Genomic DNA, 11,546 nt, shown 5'->3' on the forward strand with positions numbered 1-11,546 from the left:
GCGGAAATGGTCTAACTCTACAAAGGGCAGATGGACGCACCGACTTATTCCGGAAATATCCGGTTGGGTCGAGAGGCGCCATAGTGAAATGAACTTCCACCTGACACAGGTCAAATGTTTGGTCCCTGAAAAAACCCAACATCAGTAACATCCGAAAAGTGCCGACCGTCAATCAGTACCTGATCGATCTGGGAGCAGGCTTCTCCATTTGGATGCCTCCCGGTGTGTTTCCGAATATTCAAACGTGGAAAATAGAAGCTACATATGGTCATTCCTCTGGCCGCGGCAAAGTTTATCAGCCTCAGGCCGTTTTCATTGGTTCGCCCAAGCTTGTCATAGAACTCATCTTTGACTTCATCGTATTTGTAGTTTGTCGGTGCGTAGGTTTTGATTAAACCGTAGTTAAAGAATTTGCCCTTGATCCTTAACACGCATATACGGTCATCTACGGGCCTCCACCGGATGACACTTGTTTTCTGATTTCCCAGCACTATGAAACCGACGCCCCGTTCCGCTGCTTTGTCGCCACTGTAGTGGATGTGGTACTTGAAAGACGTGTGTGCAGTAGGGTCCACTGCACCTTAATCTTTTTCCGTGTTCGTAGCCTAGGTCTTTGCTGATTGATCCGTTTCGTATTTCTAATTTCCTTGTTGGTGGTTGAAAAAAGGTTTCGGTATGCTACCTTACCAGGGTCGCAAAACCTACATCCTGCTGATGGGGCTGCCTTCTTAGGTGTTTTTTTTTTTTTTAGGGTGGCGGGAAATCTGCGAACAGACACCTGAGAAGAGAACTCAGGGTGTGGGGATGAGACTAGCCATCATGTCGCTCCTCACTCCTACAAGACGGGGGCGTACGAAGAAGACGTGCTCAGCAGTCTCCTCCACCCCACGCGTATCCGAACCTGTGCAGATATTGCCTGAAGTAACCATGGCCTGACAGGACCTGTGTCAGGTGGAAGTTCATTTCACTATGGCGCCCCTCGACCCAACCGGATATTTCCGGAATAAGTCGGTGCGTCCATCTGCCCTTTGTACCGCGGTAACTGTTAGTACCTAGCGCTCTAGACCACACTGGCTTACCATACCTAAGTATGGACGAAACCACGCTAGCAAGAAGTCTTCGTTTGCTGCCATAAACCGTTGAGCTATTTGACATTTTACGAGATAGTGCTGCAATATCCGATGAGGCCCTCTTACAGGCATAGCCGACGAGACTCCCGAACGTGAGCTTATCGTCAACCATAACCCCCAAGAGCTTCAAAGATCGCTTTGAGGTGATGGTGCAGTCTCCGACTCTGACCACCGCCTCTTGCTGCGATTCACGGTTGTTCACATCCTTAACCTACGTCCTATGATGCGCTAGCTTCAGTTTCTTGGAGCGCATCCAGTCCTCTACCTTGTGTATTCACGTTTACGGTTCACTTTCACGTCGAGCGTGACGATTGCGCAATAGCGTAATCCCCTTCTCTTGCGCTGGAGTGCTACCTCCGCCGTCTTGGTGACGGAGGAGATGGCATCCAGCGTGGACCTGCCTTTCCGGAAGCCGAACTGGTTACTTGCCAGACCGTGTACATCCTCCGTGTACCTCACCAGTCTCTTGAAGATAATCCTTTCATGTACCTTGCCCGCGGTGTCCAGCAGGCAGAGGGGCCTATATGCCGAAGGGTCCCCGGGCGGTTTCGCAGCCTTCGGCAGTAAGACCAGTCTCTGGCGCTTCCACCTGTCCGGAGAGAGGCAGTCTTCCAGGCACCTCTGCATAACTACCCTGAACAGCCCAGGGGTCGTTTTAATCGCTAGCCTGATTGCCAGGTTAGGGATATCATCCGGTCCAGGTGCCTTGCTCAACTTTAAGGATTTAGCTGTCACGATGAGTTCCTCATTCGTAACCCTCCCTCATTCTCAACCTCGACACGGCTATCGTCGCTCGGCAGGTTGACCGACCATCTCTGGTCTATGTCTGAGATACTGGAACGTCGGGCGTGAGACTCGACCGCCGGAGGCCAAATGCTTGGCTCGTAGCGCGGAAAGAGTCCCTCGATGATACGCTCCAGCATCGCTGGTGATCACTCTGCAGGCACCAGTGCTCTTTCAGTCTTGGCCATTACGATCGTGTTGGCGTCACCCCACGGATTTGCATTGGCACTCGCACACAGCCTATTGAAGCAGGCCCTCTTGTTGGCCTTTATCGCACTCTTTAGCATCGATCTTGCAGAACCGAATGCTGCGCGGCGCTCTGTCCTCTCTTCTTCGTTTCGCATACGCTGTTTCCTCCGTCTTGCACGGAGGCATGCGTCCGTCTACCAGTAAACCGGTGGCTTCCCATTCCTAGGTTGGCGAGTCCTAAGCATGATGGCATCACACACCCGCGATAGCATGGCAGCTAGTTGGTCAGCAGTCGGGCGAAGCCAACTGCTCGCCTCGCGCTCTCTTCTCATTGCCTCTTCGAATACCTCGGCATCGAAGTACGATGTCTTCCACCCGCAGACGGTCGGAGTGTTGGCTCTACCCGTCGCTTGCCGCCTCTCGTTGTTGTCTACACTATAGCAGACCGGCTGATGGTCGCTATTAGTGTAGCCATCGTCTACCCTCCAGTTCTTGATCAGTCCTGGGCTGGAGAACGTCACGTCTATGATCGACTCCGCACCATTTCTGCTGTATGTACTTTTGTTCCCAACGTTGGCCAGATCCAGGTTGATGCCAAAGCCTCCAACAAGATCTGACCCCTCTGGTTCGTGAAGCTACTTCCCCGATCGACAACCCAAGCGTTGAAGTCGCTCGCCACCACCAAAGGCGTTAGGCCCGTTTGCTCCATGGATAACAGGTCGACCATCTGAGCGAAACTTTCGGTAGACCAACGTGGCGGAGCATAGCAACTGCAGTAGAACACTCCGTTCACCTTGGCAACTATGTACCCTACTTCTGAGGTACCTCGCTGAACCGAGAATTCGCTCGTCGTCCATATGGCCGCCATACTGGACCTATCCGCAACCCAGTTACCGTTTCTGGGAGAGCTGCGGTAGGGGTACGATATTGCGATGTCCGACAACGACTCAGTGGCTGCATGGTGTAGCAGCTGCTGGGTGTGCGAAGCAATGGTTCATATTCAGCTGCGTCACCCTTACGCCCAAGGTTTCGCAGCTCGCTTAACGGCTGGGCACCTGGGGCCTCCCATAAAGTGTTTGGCATCCCGTTTCCCGGAACATACCATACACTTGGGAGACTCCCCGCAGTCCTTTGCTTTATGGCCTGCACTTTCACATCGCCTGCACAACTGGCTCCTATCGGGCCCCTTGCAGGTCTAGGACTTATGTCCTCCCTCAAAGCACCGGAAGCAAATGTCCGGTTGCTGTAGTATGCTCAGAGGGCATACTGACCAGCCCACTCTCAACTTGCTTTCTTTCAGGGCCAGGTTAGCATCCGCCGACGCTAGTCGAAAGGTAGCTACCTGGGCCCCTGCCGGACTTGTTCGGTTTTTAGGCTGGAGAGTCACCTCTGAGGTGAGTGCCCGCACTTGCACCTCCTTCCCTAGGACCTACGTTGCATAGGTAGCCCCTTATTCTTGGCGTCCTTCCGGAACTCAAGTATCATCTCGCCAGTGCGAGATCGGCGGATACTCCGCACATCTGCCACCAGATCCTCGAGCTGGGTTTCACCCCTCATCTTCTTCAAGACTTCTGAGTGCTTGAGCCCATCCGTCTTGAGTATGAGGGCATTCCCCCTACTCCGCGCCTTCTTGACTTTTGTTGGTCCTCTGGCCGCTCCGCCATCTTGGCGCGTCGTACCTTCCCGACTGCCTGCTTCGCTTAGCGACCTGCCCGTAGAGCAAACTGCCGCAAACGAGAGGGCGTCTGTCTGCACCTCTTTGGATTCAGTCGCCCTCCTTGTCCTGGCCGCTTTCCCGGCCACCTTCACTCGAGCTGTGAGTTCTTCGTACTTTTTACTGGCTTCATAAATGTTGCTCCGAAGCAGGAGGAAGCTCTGCTTCAGGTCGCCAGTGGTATTCCGCCTGTTAGCCGAGAACTCGATTATGGCGTCGAGTTGTTCGGATAGCGCCGCCACTCTCGGCCGCATGTCCATGCACCTTTCGACGGCCTTGACTAGCAAGGGACCATCCTCCGAAATGTTTGGTGTGGACATGGACTGATTCACCGTTTTTCCACCTCCAGGTTCTTCTGCGTTCGTTAATTTGGTCCCCCTTCCAGCCGCTATCCTTGTCCATGGTGGAGTATGACTCCACCGAGTGGTCACACATGTATTGTGTGTCCTCGACGATCGCCACACGTCGACCAGTGGTGGCATGCAGCTCTGCCGTCTTAGGCCATCTTAGGTGTAGCTGGCGGGATATAGCATTCTATAATTCAGCCGCCCGCTCCGGGTCAGACGCTGTTGTACTCCGCCCCTTATATGGGCACACAGCCGCGTATGATCCCCTTTCCAGTCAGCATATGACCATAGTTTCCACTGATTGCACGATGAGAAAGATTCGAATTTTCGAGGTATGTGTGCAAAATTTTTTCACGCCTTTCCTGTTCTTCCAGCTTCGCAACGATTGCAGCGGCTAAGTACCACTTACACAGTGTCAGCAATGCACATTAAACAAATTCCACTCAAATGCTCATTAGAAAATACTTAATGAGTAAAAAGTTACTTCCATTTGAAAATTATACAATTGGATTCCGTGCACCCTTTAATTTATATACCAAAACATACATTTTCAATCAATTAAAAGTCATGCCTCAATTTTGCATCAAAATACGATTACACTGGTCGACACAGGTGCACTCCAAAAGCTCAAACCGGAAAAAGGTTATAACTTTTCAACCATTCCTGTGAATTTCGGTGTCCCTAGCCACTGACTATTTTTTTCCAGAGAGTTAAATAAGTTTTCTCGTAAACATAACGCTGGAGCGTCGAACCCGTCGAGCAATTACTACGTGAACTCTCACGTAAGTTGACGCGTTTTGATAATGGCTAGGGGTACCAAAACTAATCCTTTATTTTTCCCGGTTTGAGGTTTTGGGCTGCATTTTTTTTTTTTTTTTTTCATTTTAAGGACCAGTGTTATCCAGTTGATGTAATAAGCCGTACATTTGGTTCTGAAAGCTTTAGTTGGAGAAAAGCCCAGTATTGTACCATCACAGCAGTGGTGAGTAGGTGAACACGCTAGCTTTTCCTTTTTTCTGCTGAATTCGACAGCTGAAATTAACCGCCTTACATTATGCAATATTATAACTCTTGGTACAGTTTGACTTTATTCTGTAGTCGCACACATGCCTATCGTAGAAGTAAAAGATTTGTGATTAGATCAACGTTGGAGCTTGTCTCTTGTTGTGCGAATTTCTACCGACACTCTGTAATTCATGAATCTAGAATACCGGCTGTTCAAGCTAGTATTAATGTAACCCTGGTGTACTTTCCGCTATTTCACGTAAACAATAACAAATCGCAAGTTCATGAGAACTCATTATCGTCATTCGTCGGTTACTTACTAACAGCCGATGCAGTTGCAGTAGTTTCAGTCGAGTTAAACTTGTCGCAATAAAATGCTGCTAGCGGTGTTGGTGGTGATTATTTCCGCTTTTCCTGAATCCCAAACTTACTCCACAAATGGCCTGTATCGATGCGGTATTCGAAAACGCTTTGGAGTACAGCTGGTTCATCACGGCTATATAGCGGAAAAGGGACAATGGCCGTGGCATGTTGCTTTGTACCACAGAACACAGAATGGAAGTGAGTACAAATGTGGAGGAACTCTCATAGATCAGCGTCATGTTCTCACTTCCGCGCACTGTGTTGTCCGATCTAATGGATTTCCAATCGACGCCCGTGTGTTGGCGATTCATCTCGGTCGTCACGATCTACGGGAACATCCGGACCACATGCAAGTGAAATCGGTAACGGAAGTGCATGTTCATGAAGATTTTGAAACAAATAGGAATGACATCGCTCTGCTGGTGCTGAATTCAACCGTTCAGTATTCCGATTACGTCATTCCGATATGCTTGGATATGCAAGCGGATAGGAATGCCGCTAAACTGGACGGTTTGCGAGGTTCGATCACCGGATGGGGCCAGTTGGAGAATGGATCACTTCCGGCGCAGCTTCGAACGGCCGAGATGCCAATCGTAAGCCATCTTCAGTGCCTTCAGAACGATCCGATTCTATTTGGACGCTTTTTGAATCCCAGCGTTTTCTGTGCTGGTGATAGAAATGGTTAGTAGCATTTAATGGTAGAGTCTGTGTTTGGAATTTGAGATAATCTTTTAACAGGAACGAGTGTTTGCAAGGGGGACAGTGGAGGAGGATTCTACGTTAGTGAAGGCGATCGCTGGGTTTTGAAAGGTATCGTTTCGTTCGCGGGAATCGATGAACATGACGGGTGTGACACTTCCAAGTTTGTAGTGTTTGCCAACGTGGTGTACCATCTTTCGTGGATCAGTAACTTGACCCGCACAGGACCAGCCGGAGTTATCAAGCCCATCTCCAGACGGGTTAGCGAAATCGGTGAGTATTTGCGTTAGGATCGTCGTAATTCTATGTAATTTTTTCTCTACAGAATGCGACAAATTTAAATTAATTGCCAAGAAAAAAGGAAATGGAGTTTGCTACAATTCAAGGAATCCTCATTCTGTGAGTTAAAGTATAGTTTTACTTTTTTCCTAAGTTTCAAAATCACCTAAAATCTAGGTCAGTATTTGGTACGAAGGACCGATGACAGCATGCTCCGGGGTCTTAGTGAGTAACAATTTTGTGTTGATACCATGTCATTGCACCAGGTTTGTATGAAACGTTCACATGATAGTGTTCTATTCAAATAACATATCTCCAAATTGTAATACCATTATCAGTGGTCCCTTTGAGCTTGACTTCGTGCGAATCGGAGAAACGACGAATAACAAAGTAGTAAACGTAACTTGCCATCCAGCTTACCGTAAACAATTAGCATATCATGATCTTGCACTCATTCAGTTGGAAACCTCAGTCCGTTTTACACCATCCCTTTTACCGGCCTGTTTGGCCAACAACTGGACCGAGAATCTATACGAAACGTTGCTGGTAACGGGACACGTTGGAAATGGTAACACTTGGAAGGAAATGAAATGTTCTTACTTAACTAATTTTAAATTTCGCCACAGGCGAACGATCCGAATTTCTGGAAACTGTTGAAAACCGTGTAATCGCGAGGGACGAATGTAACCGGATGGATTTCTTTAAGTCGCGTCGATTTTCGTCCGGTATTTCTGACGGCGAAGTGTGTGTGATGAATGACGACCCCGAGAGGGAAACCTCCGTCCGAATACCGGGAGCAGCGCTGCAAACTATGAGTACTCGCACCTGTATGGTTACGCTATTGGCTATTCAGGTGGCAACCAGCACTGACATACTGGCAAGGACCGTGCCTCTTGATTTGTATACTCGTGTTGCTTCCCACTTGGACTGGATTGAAGAAGTAGTTTGGGGTGACAGCTCCGATCTCGATGTCCCCACATCGGAAGCAATTGTAAGGCCGATTAAGACTGATTCAGATGAATTGAACCCGGACTTTGTGTATCCAGATCATCCAGTGTTAAATCGAACGAATGTTTAGGTTGTACTTAATGACTATAAAATACATGGTTATATTTTACTGACTTCTTTACTTTTCCTTCTTTAATTAAATATATTTATTTAGACGTTCGATGATGCGAGAGCTTAAATTTAACAATGAGTTCTTTTTTATTGAACTTGGCAGCTTATCAGAGTATTTCACACATTTTGGTTTTAAACAGGGTCCTGTACCCTGTTCGTAGTGTAAGATTTTCCCCCTTTTCTGCCTTCAGACGCGATTCTGCGAATGTGCCTCGATGTACTTCAGAGCTCGCAGAATGTAGTCCGGAATCGGGGGTGGCGTCGGAAGGTGAATTCCCTGCGGATGGTATCCAAATTCATCGGCTGTGTAGGTCAGCACGATGGGTATTCCGTCGTCGCCAACCCATGATGCGGATCCCTGCACGAATTGACCGCCGGTGCCACTTTCCTCCTGCTGGATGCCGTTGCTGGTGGCGATTTTCCACGCATATTCTCCATCCGGGTCGATCTGGTTCTGTTGCGTTAGAATGGTGGCGGTGGCATCATCGATGGCGGGGGCAGAAGCTACCAGTACCAACAGGGTGGAAATCAGGGCGATCTGATGTTGGAAGGAAATAAACCTAACTATTAACTTTGTTATCACAATAACAATGATTATAAAGAGAAATTTCTAAAAGTCACGCAATATAGCACAAGTTGTTACTTAAAAAAAATCTTCGCCGAATAAATATGGATATGAGAATATTAAATAATTATTCCTACATTCTACAAAAAAAAACTCTGAATCGGTCAAATCCTGGAAAATCCTAACATACCGTCTGCCGGGGTGAGATTAAGCCACAGGGGTGAGATTGAGCCAAAACGGGAAATGTTTGTATGTTAAATTACTTGCGATTTCCAAAACCTAATACCTCAAATTCAATACTTTATGAAACATGACATATTCATGCACAACTTAGGATGGAATATAGATAATATCAGTGAACTGTTTCGCTTCAAGAATGTTTCAAAGTACAGGGTGAAAAACATGCGCAAATAACGCTATCCAAAAATGTCCCAGGAAAGCCAACCCGATCAAGGAATCACATCAACTTACTGCTCAGTTGGTACGTTAGGATGTCGTCTCCAATGTGTTAAGGAAATATTATGCATTGAATATGTGCCGGCTCAGAAAATAATGTTTCTCCAAACTGTACACTTTTCGAGCCCTTTTAGGGTGAGATTGTGCCAAGCTATATTGAACGGCACAGTGTGCGGAATTCACATTCACGACAAAATTATATCAGTATACACCAAAACACTTGCATTGTTTACATAGGGTATGTTTTTTTCCCACAGCATAAGGTATGTTGTCTAACTATGGTATTCTTTGAAATAATGACTAAATGCTTGAGAAGCTTACTGTTCTCAATTGTTATATGGAAATTTTCAATGCTTGATATTACTTATGGAATGGAAAATTTTGTTACATACACCAATTCTATATAAACAGATGATTTTTAAAGCGAAGAAGGAGGGTTGTGGGTACGTTTCCAGAGGTTTTGAGATCTCCAATGGAATATACAGTTGTCAATGACACATAATAATTGAAACGAAAAGTCTTCTCAAACTTCATGCCTCAACGTTTTCCCTTTTTAGACTACCTGGAGACGCCACTATGTGTATAGAGACTGTCTATAAGCCACGTTCTCATAACTAATTACTCTATGTATCAATTTGATCCAGCCATACATTTTTTTATAATTCATATGAAACATGGTTTCTGATCAACCCCCTAAAGCCCCTTAATAGTCCACGTTGTTTATGGTCGTCCCTATACTTACTGTTTTATCATGTTAGTCATGTGGATTATTCGTAGACATACTACTGTTCATTTAACAGGTATTAAATTCAACTTTTTGTTTTCGGCACAATCTCACCCCATGGAAGGGGTGAGATTGAGCCAAAGTTCATGTATTTTTAGCAAAATTATAGTTTATTGTAACTTAACCATATTTGTTGTAGTTGTTAACAAAACATTCTAGAATGCATTGGTGTATTTTGGATCGAATTCTTTGCTTAAATGTGTGCGTTACAAGCTTGAGAACAAAAAAGCATCATTTTTTGGCACAATCTCACCCCGGATGACGGTACTCAACATAATTGAGAGTCCTTCTCTTCATTTTAGGTGCGCGAAATGCGACTTTTCTATAAGGTCGAGTGATATTAATGTTAGAAACAGAATAATATTCCAGATGCGCCAGGTAATATGTATGTAAGCAACAACCAAATTCATTATTAATTTTATGGAACAGAAATTATTCATTTTACAAACGGGTCGAGATCAACAGTGTTTTAAATCAAACAACTTGAGTACGAAATTAACCTGCATACACTTCTAAAATAGCCAAAAAAAAAAATTAAAAATAGCTTATGGAAAATGTTCCAGAGTATTGGAAAAACAAAGTTTGGCCGGCTAATAATTCTGACCATAAACTATGGGCTTTTTTGTGGGTCGTCGTGGGACAGGATATTAAGGTGAAACGGTGTTGAAACTTGAAACCATAAACGGCCGACTTCGAGCAACCACTTCGAATTTTCAGAAGCACAAGACTCGAAAATAGATAATGCCTGTGAAAGCGCTATTTTATGTTCGCTTCAGGCTTTCGAATACACCGACTCCTCTAACATTTTCCCCTGATAAAATAATATGCCAGAGCGATCAAGTTAGCTAATGAAAAAAAAAACGCAATCGTTCGTTGGGGAATTTTGTTTTGTCCCCAATATCCTACTGCGCTGTTTCGCAGCATTAATCCTTAGTTTGCTATTATGTATATGCTCCTTTTGAACGGGGATAGGAAGAACCGATCAGAGTAGCATCTGATTCACAATTTTAACCGATCGGGTGGATTTGCTTTGCTCACAGGTGTGTAGTGTCATTTCTTGCTCTACCAGTGCTAACCATGAGGCAATGTAGGGGGAATAGGGGCATAATGAGCACCCCACTGGGGCATCATGAGCACCCACGGGGTCTAATGCGCACTCTTATAGAACATATTTCGAAACTGTGTAGATGTACAACTAATGGGCCAACGTTTGTCGCGGGATGCCGTAATACTTGGCGGCTTGTTTCGTGAATGTTCCGTCGCGCCTTATGGTGGCCAATTCTGCCTGCAGTCCCTTTTTCTGACCGATCCGGTCTCAAAGATTTTCTAACAAAGGGTGATTTTTCAGGAATTTGGTTTTTCTTAAAAAAAAACGCATAAAAATTACAAAACTGTATGAAATCTTTATTTGAGCCGATAAATTAGTTTATGCCATTTACTATTTAAAGATAATTTAACTCAAATGTTGGCCACGGCTACGTTTTAAATGGTCCATACGAAAAGTCCAATTTTGGGTCACTTTTTCGAGCATTCCGGCTGTTATCTCACGAATAACGCGTGTAATGGAGAAGTACGGACCAATGATGCCCCCAGCGTGTAAACCGCACCAAACAGTACTTTTTTTCTGGGTGCATTGGCGATTCTTGTATTGCCTCTGGTTGCTCTTTGATCCAAATGCGGCAATTTTGCTTATTAACATACCCATTTAACCAGAAATGAGCTTCGTCACTGAAAACAATTTTTCGGTAAAAAAGTGGATTTTCGGCAAGTTGTTCTAAGGCCCAAAAATTCGATTGTTTGTAAGCGTTCTCCAGGCGTAAGTCTGTTCATAGTGAAATGGCAAACCAAACTGAGTACATGAAACTTTGACAGCTGTCAGAATTCCCGCGTGAACTGTCGAATCTGAATACATGAAAAACCAAATTGCAAAAAAATCACCCTTTATATGTTTGCACCATCAATGTAAACAAACACTGACTATGGAAACAAACAACTCACTCAAGTCTACTGAGATTAATTTCGAGTAAGTTTATGTGACAAGGTGTGCTCATTTCATGCCACCTAACGGTGACCATTTCGCCCCTATCGAATTAGTAAAAGTTAACATGAGATT

At 45.5% G+C, this 11,546-nt stretch overlaps 2 protein-coding genes across 2 annotated transcripts; one reads left to right on the plus strand and one right to left on the minus strand.

Moving 5' to 3' along the window:
- The first annotated feature begins 5,475 nt into the window (after positions 1 to 5,475).
- On the plus strand, positions 5,476 to 7,630 carry LOC129722259 (polyserase-2-like). Its single transcript, XM_055675575.1, has 6 exons — positions 5,476 to 6,212; positions 6,270 to 6,503; positions 6,556 to 6,629; positions 6,687 to 6,775; positions 6,848 to 7,077; positions 7,136 to 7,630. Exons 1-6 carry the CDS (start codon positions 5,543 to 5,545, stop codon positions 7,585 to 7,587), a joined length of 1,749 nt encoding a protein of 582 aa, XP_055531550.1. The 5' UTR covers positions 5,476 to 5,542; the 3' UTR covers positions 7,588 to 7,630.
- On the minus strand, positions 7,604 to 10,487 carry LOC129719508 (pupal cuticle protein Edg-78E-like). The gene is made up of 2 exons (XM_055670903.1): positions 10,437 to 10,487; positions 7,604 to 8,199 (listed from the first exon to the last, which is right to left on the minus strand). The coding sequence occupies exons 1-2, from the start codon at positions 10,485 to 10,487 to the stop codon at positions 7,816 to 7,818; spliced, it is 435 nt and encodes a 144-aa protein (XP_055526878.1). The 3' UTR covers positions 7,604 to 7,815.
- Between the last annotated feature and the right edge of the window lie 1,059 nt (positions 10,488 to 11,546).

Source organism: Wyeomyia smithii, chromosome 2, assembly GCF_029784165.1.
Source record: "Wyeomyia smithii strain HCP4-BCI-WySm-NY-G18 chromosome 2, ASM2978416v1, whole genome shotgun sequence".
NCBI lineage: Eukaryota > Metazoa > Arthropoda > Insecta > Diptera > Culicidae > Wyeomyia > Wyeomyia smithii.

Coding starts and splice junctions, on each gene's coding strand:
- LOC129722259 (XM_055675575.1), top strand. CDS start 5,543: ATGCTGCTAGCGGTGTTGGTGGTGATTATTTCCGCTTTTCCTGAATCC. Junction 6,630..6,686: donor ATTCAAGGAATCCTCATTCT/GTGAGTTAAAGT, acceptor CCTAAAATCTAG/GTCAGTATTTGGTACGAAGG. Junction 6,776..6,847: donor ATACCATGTCATTGCACCAG/GTTTGTATGAAA, acceptor TACCATTATCAG/TGGTCCCTTTGAGCTTGACT.
- LOC129719508 (XM_055670903.1), bottom strand. CDS start 10,487: ATGACACTACACACCTGTGAGCAAAGCAAATCCACCCGATCGGTTAAA. Junction 8,200..10,436: donor CCACCCGATCGGTTAAAATT/GTGAATCAGATG, acceptor GTGATAACAAAG/TTAATAGTTAGGTTTATTTC.